Source organism: Uloborus diversus, chromosome 2 (genome assembly GCF_026930045.1).
Source record: "Uloborus diversus isolate 005 chromosome 2, Udiv.v.3.1, whole genome shotgun sequence".
Classification (NCBI taxonomy): domain Eukaryota; kingdom Metazoa; phylum Arthropoda; class Arachnida; order Araneae; family Uloboridae; genus Uloborus; species Uloborus diversus.
In genome coordinates, this window is record NC_072732.1 from 182,269,677 (window position 1) to 182,287,971 (window position 18,295).

The 18,295-nt window shown below is 32.1% G+C and overlaps 1 protein-coding gene across 1 annotated transcript in view; it reads right to left on the reverse strand.

Annotated features, from left to right (window-relative positions):
• Positions 1–1,530: 1,530 nt before the first annotated feature.
• LOC129216190 (uncharacterized) overlaps positions 1,531–18,295 on the reverse strand; it is a 46,854-nt gene continuing 30,089 nt past the window's right edge. Inside the window, exons 12-17 of the mRNA XM_054850371.1 lie at positions 17,914–17,955; positions 16,087–16,276; positions 15,019–15,240; positions 13,126–13,250; positions 9,964–10,083; positions 1,531–1,699 (exon numbers count right to left, since the gene is read on the reverse strand). Of these exons, the coding sequence (XP_054706346.1) occupies positions 1,540–1,699; positions 9,964–10,083; positions 13,126–13,250; positions 15,019–15,240; positions 16,087–16,276; positions 17,914–17,955 (859 nt within the window). The 3' untranslated portion in view covers positions 1,531–1,539. The remainder of the gene's footprint in view (positions 1,700–9,963; positions 10,084–13,125; positions 13,251–15,018; positions 15,241–16,086; positions 16,277–17,913; positions 17,956–18,295) is intronic.

Here is an 18,295-nt window from a genome sequence, read left to right on the forward strand (position 1 = left end):
TCATCCAAATCGCTGATCGTTGAGTGGTGACGATTTTTAAAATTAGGTCATGTGATGTGGAATGACTCAAGTTTGGAAATATTTGACAGCAGACTTCCTGCAGAGCCTGCCATTTAGGGAATAAAATTGCTTTTTTAACAAATGTCTCCGTTAATTAGCATTCTACGAAGATGACACTGCACTATCCAGATTCTTGTAAAAGTAATATTCTTTTTGAAATGAGGTTTAATCCTTAACTCTTGTCCCTTCAAAAAGATTTTAATTCCCCTTACAATTGAAATTTCTAAATTATAGGAATTTAATAAGATTAAAGTCCTTCCCCCCCCCCCCCCGAATTACCCATTTTAAAACAGAAATTTCCAAAAATCCTTTCTTAGTGGATGCTTATGTTACAAAACAAACCTATGTTCCGAATTTCAACTTCCCAGACTGGTATAGTAGTATAGGTACAGTAGTATTGACTAGGCATAGGTCAGTCAGGACAAACAATTTTACAAGTATACATTGCTTTACATCAAAAATATTTGTATTTGATTCACCAAGGATTCCTTTTCGGCAGTCTTTGTGTGCACATGCATTAGACCATGTCATAGATGACCTCCTGTCCTAGTCGATCTAAGCCTAATTTCAACTGCCCTTAAAATGTTGAATGATTGTTCCAATGCACAAGTGATGCATAATTAAGCAAGAAATATCATTTAAGAATTTTCGCTTTCCCAAAAATTAACGCAGCTTCATTCACCATATCTACTATGTCGATTTCTTTCAAATTTTGCTTGTTGAACTCTTTTTTCCTCCCACACAGCGTACTGCAACGCTTCTTTGGCATCGAAATTCTGCATCCTTAAAAATGAAGTCGTGTGGCTTTCTCTATATAGCCTTGTATAGTCATCTGGTACGTTTGAAGAGGTAGTGGTGGGGGGGGGAGGGAAAAAGATGGGGAATGTCTTCTGAGAACCATTAACCCTAATGAAGGCAGTCAGAGTCAAAGTACGAGAAAATTAATGGTCTTTTCTGGTATTCTAAGGAGTTTGGATTTGCAAGGGTTTTATGCATTTTAGTCTCTTCTTCACGAAAATAGTTGCCGTTTTTTACAATTAATTGGAAAATAGTCATTATTTTGTGGTAGTATTTATAAATAATGGGTAGTGAAATTTTTTTGTTCCAGTTCTATTCAACCTAACAAACCTCTAGTATATTATACTATGCTGACGTGGGCAGGTAAACGGCAGAATCTACAGAAATTGGCTTTCTATATTTTTGAAGAAAAACGTTTCAGATTCAATACTAACTATAGGGAAATATTGGAATTAGTAGTTTCTTTTGCTCTCTTTTTTCAGCGGAAACCAAAAAAACAAGCTTGTACAATAAAGCTAACGTACAATAGATGACAAAAACGCAAAAGAAATAAAACATTTGCAGTTACAGCCCTTTACCTGCCCACAGCAGTATGGCAATGTATGTGGAGAGACCATTGTAGTCAAAGAAAGGACACCATTCAAAAATTAATCAATATGTATTCAAGTGCAATTTACAATGTCAATCATCTTCGCTCGGGGGCACATCTGAGGGTAGAGGGGTGCCCTCAGGTACCAGCCTTCTGAGCAGGGCATCAAGGACATACAGAGAGGCCTCCAGGCCACGGGGCAGGTTGCGACTAAGCCACACAGCTTGAAAACGTTCCCTCACAGACAGCAATCTGCAACAGAAGGCACCTTTTGTTGAATGGAACTTATTTCCACATTGAAATTCTCTTTAAAGATGTGCGTGAAATTTACATTTAAAGAAGCATAAATGTGATTCTCCAAAATTCTAACAATATTATGTCCCAGTAGCCTAACACAAAAATTGTTTAACTCAGAAAGTGTTTTCATTTTTTAATAGTTAGAAACAACTTATCTGACATTATTTTAATGTTATTAAAATAATAACTTATTTAGATTTTTCTACAAAAATTTTTAAATAACCAGAAAAACAAACTTTTGTTGTGTCCCCAGCCTTTTTCAAATGGACTTAAATTATTTAAAAATTTCATATCAACATTGCACAAATTCAATTTATAGTACAAAATTAAGCATACTTAAAGGAGTAAAATAGCATTCTTTAAATAAATTAAACTATTTAAATCATCAACGTACATCATTTTAAACTTCGTCCCCAGGTTTCATATCATTCTCCTGTCCTAGGAATGAGTTCAATTATTATAGATTAAAAAAAGGAATTTTTGATTCGCTGTGCCACAACACTGTTGAGTATCTCCATTTTGTTAGATTCCTTGAATATTAAGTCCATATGATTTGTTTACTGTTCTTACTAAAACTTTGAAGTTCAAAAATGGGTATGAAACATTTTTGCTGTCATTCTCCTGGACAACATTTCTGTGCTAAATAAAAGAAAAATAATAATTCTACTCACAGTGTGAAGTTGAATTAAGAAGTTAGAATCAAAAATAACATTTGTTACCTTAATTATAATTCTGGGCTTACGCAACAGGCAAATTGTATGGAAAATGTCATACTCCTGTCCTAAAAAAAGTGTCATACTCCTGTCCTAAAAAAAATCACTCTTACAGCATTATTTTTCAAGCACTGGTAATGCATCCCCTAGAATAGAAGTATTTATTTCCAATGCATTGGTTGGAAAATAGGGTTGATTGAAAAAAAGAAAGTTAAATTTGGCAAACGCTAAATGAAAAATGAATCAGTGGAATATTTTTTTTTTTTTTTTTTTTTTTTTTTGTTGAGATGAATCGAACCGTTCCAAAAGATATTTATTGGTTAGACATTTGTTTATCTAAATGTTGCTCGAATAGGTTAGTGAAGTTGCTATAAATTTCGTAAATTAAAAGAAAAGTATATGTTATTAATATTGCTGATTCCCTTTTTGTTTTATATTTGTATTTCTTGAACCATAAAACAATTTGCAGATAATGAGAAGGTAACTTTTCTTTTTGTAAATTTAATCATACTATGTATGGCTAATTTAAAGAAAGTTTTAATGTAGCAATCGATTTTTTTTTTCGTTGAAATGAATGTCCGTTATTCAAAGTGTAAGCTATTCAGAGTGAAAAATATGGAAAAACATATGTATTCGAAAAAATTGGGGATGTCCGTTAAGGGAAGTTTTACAAATTTTTTTTTGTCATTTAATAACCATACTTTTTCATTTAGGGGCTTCAATTATTTCTTTATTACTAAAGTTACAGTTTAGATAACCCATGAAGAAATTCATTTTGTAACTCTCCTGGTGCTGCTTGTCAGTCTCTTGCTGTATGAAAATTTGACCCCTCATTTGAGGGTGTAATATAGTTAGAGTGAGTTCCCTCTATTTTTCTCTTAATATGTTCCTAGCAAACAGTAAGTATGATTTTTTTTAGATTTTTTTTCAGTATTTTTATTTTTAAAAAAATGTGATTGGAAAATGTCAGGCTTTTGGAGAATCACCCATAAATGTATTAATGAGAGCAGTGTTTTGCAAAGGAAGTAAAATACAAGGGGTAAAGAAACAACTTGGGAGAATTTTTTGAAACGAGCTTGCAATGCCTTGAGGATTTGAACTGACTAGCTGTCCTGGTAGTACATGATACCCAGTGTGGAAAGGGAGGGGGGACACTCACTCTGGGGGTTCTTCATGGCATGGATGACAAGTAAGGAATATTTTGTCATCAGTTTTGATAAAAAAATAGAAATAATTGTACTAGTAGAAAAATAAAAACATACATGGCATGGTTGACAAGTAAGGAATATTTTGTCATCCGTTTTGATAAAAATACAAATAATTGTACAAATAAAAAAAATGAACAATTAGAAAAATAAAAACATAAGTACAGGGATGCTCACAATACAAATTTATAGGGCATTTTTGTACAGCAAACTAAAAAAATTGGAAATATGACCCTTCGGCATCAGTACACTGCTGCCAGCGTTTTTTCCACTGTTCACAGACTCCATGGAAGTCTTAGCTTGCAAGGCTGTTAAGGGACCTCGTCAAAGCTACCTGGACTGCTGAAATTGAGTCAAATCATTTCCCTTTCAAGTTTTTCTTAATCCGAGAGGACAAAAAAATGTCACCGGAATGAGGTCGGGGCTGAGGAGGCTTGTGACAGTTTCACCATGTTGAACTTAGCCAAAACTGAAAGAGAAGTGATTTGAAATGATTTCAGTAGTCCAGATAGATTTAACAAGGTCCCTTAACAGTCGTGTGCATTAAAACTTTCAGGGAGTCTATGAACAATGGAAGAACGCTAGCAACGGTGTGTTGATTATTAAGGATCATATTTTGAAGACTTGTAATTCGCTGTACAAAAATGTTTAATAAATTTTGTATTCTCAGACTAATCTTGAAACTTTGTGAGCACACCCTGTATATCTAGGCTATTTTCAATATTTAAATTGACTAATAATGTTTCACAAAACTAACTTTAAATAGATATTTTGACCTGATTAACAAAGAATGTAGGGTCGTTCCACGTCAAATCAACCACAAAAATGGGATTTTAACACCCACCGTTTCGGAATTTGATCAAACTTGGTATACTTCATCCCTTTATGGTTACAAGCAACCCCCTAATTTTTTTCTTTCAGTATCAATGCATTTTGATTTTACAGCCTTTTGAAATTTGGCCATTTTACATTTTTTGTCATTTTCGAGACACTCAAACAGAGATGTTGTTTACGAAAAAAATTATTTCTTGGTAACTAATGCTATAATCTTTTTGAAAATTTTTACACAAAATAGAAAGACTTTGAACATGTTGATAAAAAATATTTCAATAATCTTAGTTTGCATAAAAAATTTTTAAAAAATTAGAAAATTGAAAATTTTGAATTTTTTCTTAAAAAAAAGATGTTGGCAAAAAACTGAATTTAAGTAAAAGGGTCAGCTTTAAAAATCATGATTTTTTTAAAAAATGATCATGAATATGTACTCTAACTTATCCAATGAAAAACATTAGGGGACTTTAAGGGATTCTGCCCCCCCCCCCCCATTCTCGAAAAAAAGCATAAAACATCATACAATCTCTTCCATATTCTTAAAAACAGAATTCTCAACAATTATGACAAAAATTCAAATATAATGTGTTGTATGGAACTCAAATATAAAAAAAATATACTTAAGCTTCTATTTTATTTGAAATAGTTTAAAATTTGTCAAATCAACCACAAAAATGGGATTTCAACACCTACCATCTAGATTTTGATGAAACTTGGTATACTTCCTTATTTTGTGGTTAAAAGCAACCCCTTAGTTTCTTTTGTTTCAATCTCAATGTATTTTAATTTTATAGACTTTTGAAATTTTTCGATTTTGCATTTTTTTGTCATTTTCAAAGACACTAACTGAGCTATTGTTAATGGGGGAAAAAATGTTTCTCAGCAACTAATGATATTACCTTCTTGAAACTTTTCATAAAAAATGTTGACTTTGAATAGTTTTATAAAAAATATTATAATAATCTTAGTTTATACAAAGAATTTTTTTAAAATCATAAAGTTAAACATTTTTTTTTTCTCAAAAAAATCATTGTTGAAATTCTAAATTTTTAACATCAGGGTCAGTTTTAAAAATCATGATTTAAAGAAAAAATGATCATGAGTATGTGCTTTAACTTTTCCTATGCAAAAAGTTATGGGTCTTTTAGGAATTGTGTCCCCCCCCCCCCTAGAAACAACGAAAGCATCATAGAGAAAAGTTTTTCCATGTCTTTGAAACAAGAGCTCCCAGCAATTATTTTAAAAAATTAAATATAAAGTGTGTTAAATATTGAACTCAAACATATAAATTTAATATTCAAGCTATTTTTTTATTTGAAATAGTTAAAAATTATTACAATTGTTATATTAAATATAGACATTCTGAAAATAAGATATCATGAAATTCAAAAGTTGCAGACAACAATATCTGCATATGGATTACTGCATTTTAGTCCAAACAAGTTAAAACAAAAGTAAAGTCTTAACACCAATTCATAATCATGCAGTTACTAGTACTTTCAGGATCCACCAACCCTCCCCCCCCCCTTACGTTTGAGAAAAATTGCTATTGTGGAACTGCTTTTCCATTATACTTTTACTGCTGTACAATGACAAATTCATCCTTTTAATTTCCTGAAATTACATTTAACACCCCTGAAAAATTAATGGCCTGATTGTTTAGTAATAATATGACTAAATCAAGTAAATTACCTTTCCCCCTCCCCTCAAAGCAAATGAAGGAATAAATTAGTATTTATGCACCTCTCATATTCAATGGATTTCTATAGTTTTTAATGACAATTGGAAAACAAATTATTATTTGCATGGAAATTTTTTTTTGTCCAGACTCCCCCCCTCCCCCCCGAGCTTAATGACATAACTCGCAACTTTTCTTCAACTTACTGGGGTTCCAAAATTTTGTATCATTTATGCTTATTAATGCTTAACATTCACATTATGAAAATTAATTCCAGTAAATGAATTTTCTATTATTTTCGTTTTCTTTCTTTTTAATAACAATAATAGATTTGAATATCTTGTGAAGAATAAATACATAATTGTTGAAAAGAGAGAAAAGCTTCTTGTTAGTCGGGTCTGCTAAAAAAAACAAGTCCTGCTCACACTTGTTTAGAAAACAAGTAATGGTGCCTTCTTTCTCTACACGCCTCCGATGGAGTACATTTTATCCTACCCTATCAGAATTGCACTAACAGCACAGAGTGGTTGCTGACTCCCCTGGATAAAAGATAGAATTCTCAGAAAGAACTTTTCTAAAATTTTGAGAAAAGGTCTATATGAAAGAATGAATTGAACTAGAACAAGAATTATAGATGTTGACTTATAGGAGTTCTAGCAAAATGTGTGTCAAGCTAGAAAGCTTTTCAACCATTGAAGTTAGCATTGGGCAGACCCAAAGAAAAATAAATGTCGAGTTACCTGGATAATCAGTGTGTCCAGTTACTGAAGTTTCACTGTATTTAAACTGGAATTATACATAATGTTTATAAATCATTTGTAGAAAATAAAAAGTGGCTTAAAAGAACATACTTCCCTTGATAAAACTAATGCAGCAGTTGAAAGAGGGATCAAGAAAAAGAAAGTGTATTTTAAATAAAAAGTAGTTACCAATCTCACAGTCATAATATAAACAACTAACTATAAACGTAAACCATACAGCTTGCTGATCAGCTGTCATCTAATACCAGCTGTTCCTTTTGGAGGGCTAGTAAAGCAACCAAAGTTAGGGAGGTGACAGGCAAATATATTAAAAAGAAAACAAAACATCTAAAAAAATTACTAGTGAAGTGTAGAATAAAAATACCTGTCATTTGTACAAATACCAGGTTATTAGGATCCATTTATGATCATAGAAACACTCAAAATAACAAAACACACTTTTAGGGTCAAATGAGATTGTTGCAAAGCCTTAATTATAAACATTTTGGGCAATGGTAACCATTTTAAACTCATACCCAATAAATTGCTATGTTTCAGTTTGATATTGCATTCGATTAATGAATCAAGTTAAAAGCTCTGAGCAGGTATTTATAGGATTTTTAATACTTTGTATAAACTGCCTAATTATAAATTAGAATCAGATAAAAAGTTTTAATTTCTATGTTGCCGTAAGTTTAACAATAATTTTTAGTATGCATAAATTGTTGTAGGAAAATTTCGAATTTTGCGATATCTTATTTTTATTGTTTATTATTAATTAATTTAATTAATTATTTACAATTCGAAAAAATCTTGAGTATTTAAATGTTTACATTTAAGTTGAAACACCAATGTATTTCAATATTTAAATTTTCTTTAATGCAATTATATTATTAACTTAGTTTGTAATATTGTGATCAACTTTTTTTCATTAATCAAAATAAGGGGCAGGGGGGCAGAATCCCTCAAAGTCCCCTAAAGATTTTCATTTTATATGTTAGCACACATGTTAATGATCATTAAAAAATATATATAAATTATTTTAATTTAGACCCTCATGCCAAAATTTTAAAATTTTGACTATCATTTTTTTATTGAAAAAATTTAAAATTTTTCAGTTTGTTAATTTTTTTTAATTGCTGAATATCAATTCAGATTTTTGACATATTTTTTTCTGAAATACTTGAAATCTTAATATTTAATATAAAAGTTTTCCAAATTTTTTTATCTTTAGTTATTGAGAAATAATTTTTTTTTGCAAACAGCTGCTGTTCATTCTCAGAGAACTGTAAATGACAACTAACGCAAAATTGCAAAACTTTGAAGGGCCAAAAAATAAAAACTATTTTTAATAGAGAAGAAATACTTTAGGAGGTTACTTAGGACTATGAAAAGTAGAAGTATACAAAGTTTCATTGGAATTTGAGATGGTGGGTGTTGGGGTGTGGTTGAACTGACATGGAATGACCCTGTAGGCAGTTCATGTAATCAATGTTTCCCGCAATTATCTTGAACAATGACCTTTAGTTTTAGAAAACATTCATACTAACTAAAACTACTTCATTCAACCTAGACTTTCAAATTCATGATTTCCGCAACATTCTAACAGTTTTATAGTATGTTGCAGGTAGTAACTGTATTTCAAATTAATGTTCAGTAATTTATATGGAATTTTATCAAAAGTACTTTCATTACATAACAGAAGCTAAGGCACAGTACCAATCTGTAGGTCTTCCAAAAAATACAAATCTTATCTTCTCTATTACAGCTTATTATGCTCAACTGTCAAAGAAAATATACAAGTCATTTCCAAGCCCTTCCAAGGCAAAATCATTAAATCAACCCATTAACAATGTTGTACTAAAATTGTTAGAAACACATTCAAGTTTTTTTTTTTCCTATTTTTTTTTTTTTTTTTTAATTAGGACACTCAATTTTTGGATGATAAATTATCCACGAATTCCTGAGTTTACAAGTGCAGACTCTTGGAATCACGCAAGAAATTGATGGGATTATGTTCCAGATAAAACTTTTGAAAATGTATATGTTGACAACAATACGTTTTGTTGACAACTTGATTTATTTTTATTTTATTTTATTATTTATTTATTTATTGAAAATTGAAACAACGCAGAAGATTTTGAAAGAAATACAAAATTGAAATGTAGGATTTTTTTTAATGTACATTAAATATGAAAAAAATACATTCTTCCCCTTCAGAAAAATAACTGACAAAATGCATCAAGAACTAAAGACTGCAAGTGCAAAAGTACTAGAGTAAACAAAAAGTATTCCAATAATTCTACTGCGCTTTTTTAAATGAAACATTACTTTCAACTAGTTACTCATGAAGTATCACACTCATTAATATTTTTAACTGAAAAATAAATCATCCCCCCCCCCCCCTCTCTCTGCCCTCCATTTTTAAGGATGTCCTTCCTTCATCTTCTTTTTTTTTTTTTTTTTTCTTGAAATACCATTAAAATTCAGCTAAACTCAAAATCAGAACATTCCAAAATTCCAAATCAATCCCAATTTTTTAGGTTGTAAAGTACCAAGTACTAGAACCTGTTTTTTGACTGCACTTTCTTTGACACTACACTACACTTCTAGGTTGCCTGTACCTAACACTTCACGTGGTTTAACCGGATGGATTAACCCTGAAAAAAACTCTGTTTCTTCTTATCCAGATTAGGAGCCGAAATACCCATGATCCAGCATCCCCAGAGGTATTGATTTGGAATGGGAACTTGCAGGACTTTGTGATCACAAATATATTTAAAACGCAACAGTCACCATTAGTGAACAAGGAGTATCTTTGACTGACTCGTATTGAACTCGGGACCCTACAGTTATGGGTCTGATGCCTTACCGACCAGGCCACTATGGCTACTTTCTTTGACAGCATTCTATTGAATTTTTAATGCTTTTTTTCTTGTTATAATATCAAGAATTAATCATGTCACTGCCATTCATATACAGGCTAACCATTTAATAACATCTTTGAAAATTGAAAATGGAAAGTGTCAAAGAAAAAGGGTGGAATTAGTACCTGTTGGCAAGGTCCGTCTTGGCTATGCTGGGCAGATTGCTCACCCCAACGTTGATGACGGCCAAGCCACATGAGTCACCAGAAGGATTGAGGCCTGTGCTTACCAGTGCTTTGCCCAGCCTTTAAAAAAGAGACCACAGTCAAACACAAATCATTGTAGTCACAACATAAGTTAACTTCCTGTTGGAACATTATAACTAGGAAGCAACAATTTTAACTGCTCTTGTACAAAGGGCCAGCAGAAAAAGGGGGAAAACAGAGCAAGCATGGAACACAGCATGGCTTACTTGCAATAACACTTGAAGAGGAAATGTTTTCACAAATGTGAGCTTATGGAAGCAAAGGGTCATTCCACAGAAATGTCAACCTCAACCACAGAAATTTTTTTCTCCACAAAGCCCTAATTGTGACCTATCATTTCATTTAGCATACTTTCTAGTACATAAATCCAGTAACAGTTTGCAAAAATTTCATTAGGTGTTTTTCTTCTGGCTCTAAATGTGCGAGGTAGTAGAAAAGGTTTAGATACGCAAAAAACATGCATCTAAGTTTTCTTGTGTAATGTAAAAAGATTAGATGTTGGTCCAATAAAATTGACTGTTCTGTTTGCATACAATATAAGTATTTTAATTAGTTTGGTTATTTCACTGAAAATATTTACGCTGTGTTAGTCACGAAAATGTACTATATTCTGCTTAAAACTAAACCAGATGATTGAACCAAACAACACATTTTATTTTCTTACATCTGTGTCATATCTACATCAAAAGTGCAAAATATTTATTTTAGTATCAGTAGATATAAAATAATTAGTGTGACTAACGTAACATTTGAGCTGTGACTAACATAACAGTTTGCATGTGACTCATGTAACATTTTAAAAATGACTGCTAATATTTAAAACTTATTTAGTTTGTATTCTTTCATGAACAATTTTGATTAAGTATTTAAAGGGTGAAAAATACCAGTAATATAACATTGTAGCTCTTCTGTCTACTTAGAAAAATACTTTTTTAAAGGTCTTTAAAAAGATACTACCAATTTAAAGAATTATTATTTAAAAAAAAGTGAGTAAAGCAAAATGAGTACTCTGCTGAATGTGCATTCAACACAAGAATCCAAGATAAAGAATTAAGAAAGTAGAAAGACAGTCTTAAAAAAGGAGAACGTCTCTATTTTTTTGAAAATGCATCTCCACCTATTGTTAAAATGAAGTAATGGCAGCTCGTTGGAAAACATGTGAAGATGTTACATGATACAGTGACAATAAGCGCTGCTGTCATATATTTCAGAAAATGCAAAATGATCATTTAGAAATTCAAACACTTGCGATAATATCTGGATATAAAATGCATTCAGCAAAAATGTGCAAATATTTTTTTTTTCAATATTACATTTTAATTCAGGATGCACAACACTATTCGCTCGATGAATCAGTAAACCTTAAAAAATAATATGCCATTTAAAAGTACTACAGAGTTTCTTATGACGATAACTAGTATATCGGCAGAATAATAGAATTTGGTGAAACTATCAACTTGTATAAAGTTAACTTTTTAAAAGAGAGATACTATTTAGAATTTAATTAGTCCAAAAATAATGTTATTCAGTATCAGTTAGTAAAAGCAGTTTTTTTACTTGTTTATTTTATTTTTTTTTTTTCGCACATTCAAATTGAGTTAATTGAACTGAATCCTTCCATTCAATTTCTTACGCTAATATAGAAAAAAAAGTAAAGAAAGAATCATAATGAACATAAAGAAGGTTCCTAAAAAGTGTAAAAGTAATATAAGAGCAAGAGATTAATTACAAAAAGTTTTTATATATGCAATCATTGCTTGTTATTCGATGGTTACATTAGTCATGTTACGCTAGTCACACAGTTTTTCGTAAAAGTACCATTAAGGGCCAAAAAAGATTCATCTGTAATTAATCTGTAGTATATTTTTCAAATGCTTGCCTAAGTTTCAGAAAAATTTGCCTTATAACATAAGCATTGTTTCTCAGGGTTGCAAAAAATGTTACATTAGTCACAATGCCTTTTTAGTAGAAAAAATATATGCCAGCGCTTATTTTGCTTCAAATTCTTGGTAGAAATGAGAAATAGTCACCTTGTACATTTTAAATCTGCATATTAAACCAAAAAACATTTATTTTTACTCCTGGTGTAAGTAAAAACAGTAAGAAACTCAAGCTACGAATGTTACATTAGTCACTATGGAATGACCTCAAACAGGATTTTACAAAGATAATGGGAGGACAGTAGGTATTTGTGTCATGAAAGAAAAGTTTATTTTTATCTGAAAGAATATAAAGTTAACAATATGCCCCTTGCTTAATAATAATTGAGGAGGGTTTAGGCATGCATAAATGCTAGTTCATCCAAAGTCACTCCTAGAGAAAATCCTACTCATTCTTACTTCTTGATGTATAAAAAAAAGTGTTAAGCAGCAGTTTTTCCAGATTATGTGCAAGATTATATTATTTACCCAATCAAAAGAGCTGTTGCGACATATATTCAATACATATTTCATGGTCATCATAGCAAAAAAAAAAAAAAAAAACATGCCAAAAAAGTTTTTAAACTCTGTCTGAACATAACTTAAATAATTGTTTTGAATTTCCCACTCAAAGATATACAAAGAGGTATTTTAAAAGATTTAGGGAGTCATTCTTAACTTCTCAGAGTGGCAAATCTAACAGAAGATTTTTAAAAAAAGTTGTATGTTGGGTAAAAAGTCTGTGACCAAAAAAACTCATTAAGGAGGAAAGCTTTAACTTTTTCTGACTTTAATGTTAGTTTGCAAACAAAGTTATATGTTTCTAAAACCTTAACGTAACAATTCTGCAGTTTTCTTCTCAATACTGCTAGAAGCAGCTTTTCGAATACTAACATTGAGCTTACATTTAAGGCAGTAAAAAGCAAAGGGATGTATGTAAGTGCATGATTGAGTGGGGAAGTATAATTCTTGCATCTTGTTGGATGAAAGCAAAAACAAGTAAAAATACAACATATCATGAACCACACCAATCCTGGATTTAAAATTCAACATGAGTATCTGTCATTTATTAGGTTTGAATATTTTGAAGTGTGAACAGTACATATTTGATTCAGCTCTCAGCATTTTATGATAATTCACTCTTTTGTGACTGGAGGCTCACCTGCAGGCAAAGTGCAACAGGTCCATGGCCAGCCTCATTTCTGAGATGCACTCTGTGTATTGGTCACAGGTTGGTTTTGACTTGGACAGTTCCACTTCAAATTTCTTCGTGTGGCGGATCACTTGCTGGAAACAGAAATATGAAACTACTAAGTGGTAAAAGAACAAAGCTTGAGTTATATAATATAACCAAATTGGTACTCTTTATCAAGGTTTCGGTTTTTTTTTTTTTTTTTTTTTTTTTTTAAGATTAAATGTTAATTTTAAAACAAAACTATGATAAAATATAATAAAGACAAAAAATATAATAACTAGCTGTGTTGCCCGGCTTTGCAGGGTCTACTTTGAAAATAAACGTTGTGTCAAGTGACACCTGTTCAACAATAAGGCTTGAACGGAAAAAAAAAATAAGTAAAATTTTGAGGCTGATTGCAGAAAAATATCCAAAAAGGAAACATTTTAAATCTCCCTGATTGCAGGAAAAGCCTCAAAACAAAAACCAGAATTTTATTGCTCATATTGGCAACAGATTTTTTATTTAATAATTTTCTTCACGCTACAAATTTTAATAAAAGTATTGTTACGGAAAGTTGAGATGAAGCACTGAATAATAATTTGAATGGACGAAAGCCTTCGAAAAATAGGAATTTTATGTCGAAATCTAAGTGTCATAATTAAGTTTTTAATTGATATCTTTGCTAATTATTATCGGAGGATTATGTTAAATAGCCAAACATAAAGACCGGAAAGATTACGAATCCATTGATACACAGGGCCGGATTTGGAAGTGTGGAGACCCCAGGGCAACAAAGGAGTGGAGGCCCCTAATCAGGGGCCGAAAAGATCATCATATTTTCGAATATAAGATACTTTGATATACATCCGAATATTTTGATATATATGTATATATCTCATATTTTCGACCCCTGAAAGTTAGGATATTTTGTAAAAAAATTATTTTGGGGGCCCCGTTGTTGTGGAGGCCCCAGGGCAGTAGCCCTACCTGCCCTCCCTTAAATCCGGCTTTGTCGATACGCTGTCGTTCGGGAGAAGTAACTTGGACATACATACATAGTTTCATACATAGTTGCATGCATAGGAACATACATAGTTTTTAATTATAAAAGATGAATAAATAAATAAGGAGAATGAGCCAGAAAATTCAAATATTTAACATCATTCCGATACAAAAATTTACTAATGTTGTTATTTTCACTGCCAGTTAATAAATAGGCATTTGTGTCTACTTTCTAATCAGATATTTTGTGTGAGTATTAATGCAATTTAAGGTCATTGGAAGGAAAATTATAAGTAGAGAAGGTTTTTGGATGTAAAATTATTAGTTTTGGGAACCCTTAAAAAATGCAGTTTTTTAATATCTAAAGGGGCATATGCATCCAGACGTATTGTAAATATTTTAAATAATTCTGCTTATTATCAATTTTTATTTAAGAATTAAAATCAAGATTAGTAATTAAAACTAATAAAAAAATAAAGACATTTTATAGAAGAAAACAAAATGAAAAAAACATATAGTGAGCTAGTTAAATAGAAAGCTAAAATGATGCGTATTTTGCAAAAAGACTCAAAGATGGAATGTGGTGAACTTAATTTGAGGCATCCAGAATCCAGAGAAAAATGCACTAGTCCACAAATTTGGGTTAGTATTATCACTAGCAGTTATACACAAATATTATTAACTACAATGGAACATTGGGCATAGTCATCTAGTGAACATGAAATAAGGTAACTTGGACAATGCACTTGGCTTGGCAGCATATGAATTCTATTGGTGTTGATGACATAAATGTAGGCTCAGTTTGCAATAAAAGGTTTATTTCACATCAAGTAATATAAAGCAAATCATAAGTTGTAATAAATATGTGTTGAGTACTTGCAACAGATCAAGGGTGAAATGGTCAAGTTGCACCATGTCTGGGTCCACAGTCATTTGGTACAGTACAGAAGGGGTATGAAGGGAGCCATTGTTGGTCACAGCGCCATGCAGAAAGTCTTCCAGTCGGCCCAGCTCCACATTTAGGTAACCTAAGACCTGTTCCGGGTCCCGGTACACATGTCGGTTCAAGAGTTCTGGAAGACGGGCATGAAGATAGTCCTGGAAAGTGGACAAGGCATAATGAAGAACATAAAAAGTCTTTGAACAGCATGTCTACAATTAACCTGCATAACCTCTGTTGCCTCAACCCTTAATCCTAGATGTATTTCAATTGAAAAAAATGTCAAAATAAGATGCAGAAACAAGATATTAAAAGTTTAAAGCAAAAAAGAAAATATGAAATATAACTTTTTTTATGGTCTCCAGGTTACACACCTAAACTCTCCTAATATCAAGTCCTAATCCCCTATTCTTATACTTTCCGAGAAAAGGGATAAAAAACTACAAGCAGATGCCTCTGGAACTGATTTTACAACAAAAACTGCTAAGGTAAATCCACAATTAAAACATGTTTGCGTACAAAAGTTTGGACTAATCAAGGGTGCTGAAAAATCAATTTTGAGATAACTATAGAAAATACATAAGAGGTTTTATGTAAAATGCAGGGGGGGGGGGATTTTTCACGACATCAAGGGTTTTGAGATGAGGAGGTTTAAGATATCAAGTTTTGACCATATCTGCATTATAAATGTATGTATGTTCATATGAGGCAGTGAGAAGCAAAGGGATGTAAATGGCAACATTAAAAATTCGGAAACAACCAAATTTTATTAACCCACATGGTAGGCGAACCTCTCCTCTGCCTTGGGGCAAGAGATGGTACTAGTAGCCCTGGTAGTTGTTGCTATACAGCATGATTTAGAAAAAAAATTCAACAAAAGCCTACCTAGGATGTTATCTTTAAACGCATTTCACTCAAAACTTGAAAATGTCCACTTACATCCCTTTGCTTCTCAATGCCTCATATGATACATAATTATACATATAAAAGGTATTCTCTCTTACTTGGTGCACAGAGGTGTTCCAAGCAAGTCCCAAGCCAAGTAGGATTCCAGGCCAGCTGAAGCAGAAGGGGGCAGGATGGGGTAGTGCATGGTAGTCAGATATCAAGAGTCCAAAAGAGCCTCGATGACAAGAGGCACAGAAAGAGGCACGGTGCATGCTGGAAACAGCAGGCTCAGAACGACCTGCAATGCTGCATTAAAAGAGACATTTTTAGTGATTCACTTTCAAGTACGATAGCAATTAGCTTGAGACAAGAATAATTGGTCAACTGAGTTAAGGGGTCGTCCACAAATAATGTCACTCTTAGAGGACGGGATGGTGTTTGTGTCATTGTGAAAGTTTGTAATAAGGGGGCAGGAGATCAAATTTGTCTTAAAAATAGGCAACATCACTTATGGACACAGCCTCTATCTAAACGTTTTCAACCTTGGACAAAATTAAACAATATTAGATACAGATTCTTATGATACAAGAGTTTCTAAGACGCTACAGGAATGTAACTGCCACACAATTTTACATAACTAATTCATTTGCATACAATACTGCAAAATTTTAATACGTATTATCCACGTGAAACACATATTGCATTATACATTTCTAGATTAAATGCAATGATATTAAGGAAAAAAGATTCAGCTCATTGCAACTTAATTTACCTACTCAAGAATTAGCTTGAATTTCATACTTATTCTGAATAGGGGAAGGGACCTAGAATATAAACCTGCTTTTGCTCTGAATTTTAATTTCAATTGAATTCAAACAAGATGGCTATTTGTCACATAAGATGCTTAAGAATCAGTCCAGAGTATTTGACTTAATATATTAGACAATTATTCCCCCCCCCCAAAAAAAAACAAAAAAAAAACAAATAGTGCATCATTTTAAAAGTTCATGATTTAATTCATATAGGAGTCATTCCACATCAAGTGACCTAGTGATCCCCACTTGACCACTGATTCGGATGAAATATTATGGAGGCGCACAGATGCCATTGAAACTAATTTATGAAATTTTTCAGCTTTTGAAATCCAAATCCTGGGGATCTATAATCTCAGAAAAAATTGCCCCAAAATGACGGATAAGTTTTGTGAAACAGGCTGCTATTTTTAGGTTAAGATTTCAGAAAATATTATCAAACTGAAAGCCTGAAATTTTGGGAGCTTAAAGTACTTTTGGCTGTTAATATGTTTCAGAATTTTTGTGAGTTTGAGGTCATTAGATTGTGTGTAGCGAGCATCCATGCAAACTTCTGAAGAAGTGCAGTGAGGAAATTTTTTCCTAGATTTTAGGATTTCATAAATTCTGAACAAAAATAATTCAAAAGCTCGTACATAGTAATTCTGTCAAAATACTTGTTTTTAATGTGCTACTGTTGCAGAGCATACAGGCGCTGATTACCACACAGGTCCACTATGCCTAGGCCTGAGGCCCTTCTTCTTAAGGGGCCCTAAATTACTTAAGATTTATGCACAGCATTACAACTGTATGGAAAGTTCACACATTTTTTTAAAAATAATTTTGAAATAATGACTTAATAATTGAAAAAAAACTAGGAGAATTTTCATTCATAGCGAATTTAAGACGCATATGATAAATGATTCACATAATTCTGTGATAGACAAAAGAGCCCCCCAAAATGCATTTAGAAGGGATCCCAAACCTGTAGATCAACTACTGTATTCCGCTATGGAGTCTTCAGGGGAACTCCAAATTATTGTGGGCTGAGGGCCTCACTTTTAGTTAGTAGGGTTTTGAGAGCATAAGTTTTAGCTTAGTAAAATATATTATTATCCACCTAACCTAAGACTTAAAATATAAATTAATTACCTGCCTTGTGATGCAGTCTGTGATTCGACACACACATCAAATCTGTAGGGGGGACAAGATGAAATATTAATTTGAAGCACAGGAAAATAATAATAATAATAATAAGGAACAATAGTAAGGATTGCTATGTCACTTCTAAATTTCAACACATGGTTATCTAAACTGAAGATATGTTACTTCATTAATGTAACATAAACACAAAATTTAAATGAGGAGGATTTTGTACCCAGCACTTTGCGTCTACTACAGATGCAGGTTTAGGGTGGTTAGGAAGAATCAATTGCCCCCCTTCCCCCTCATTAATATGAAAAATTACCCCCCCCCCCCCTGGAAAAAACAGAAATGATAAGCCTGTACAGATGGCAATAAGTGAGAAATTTGC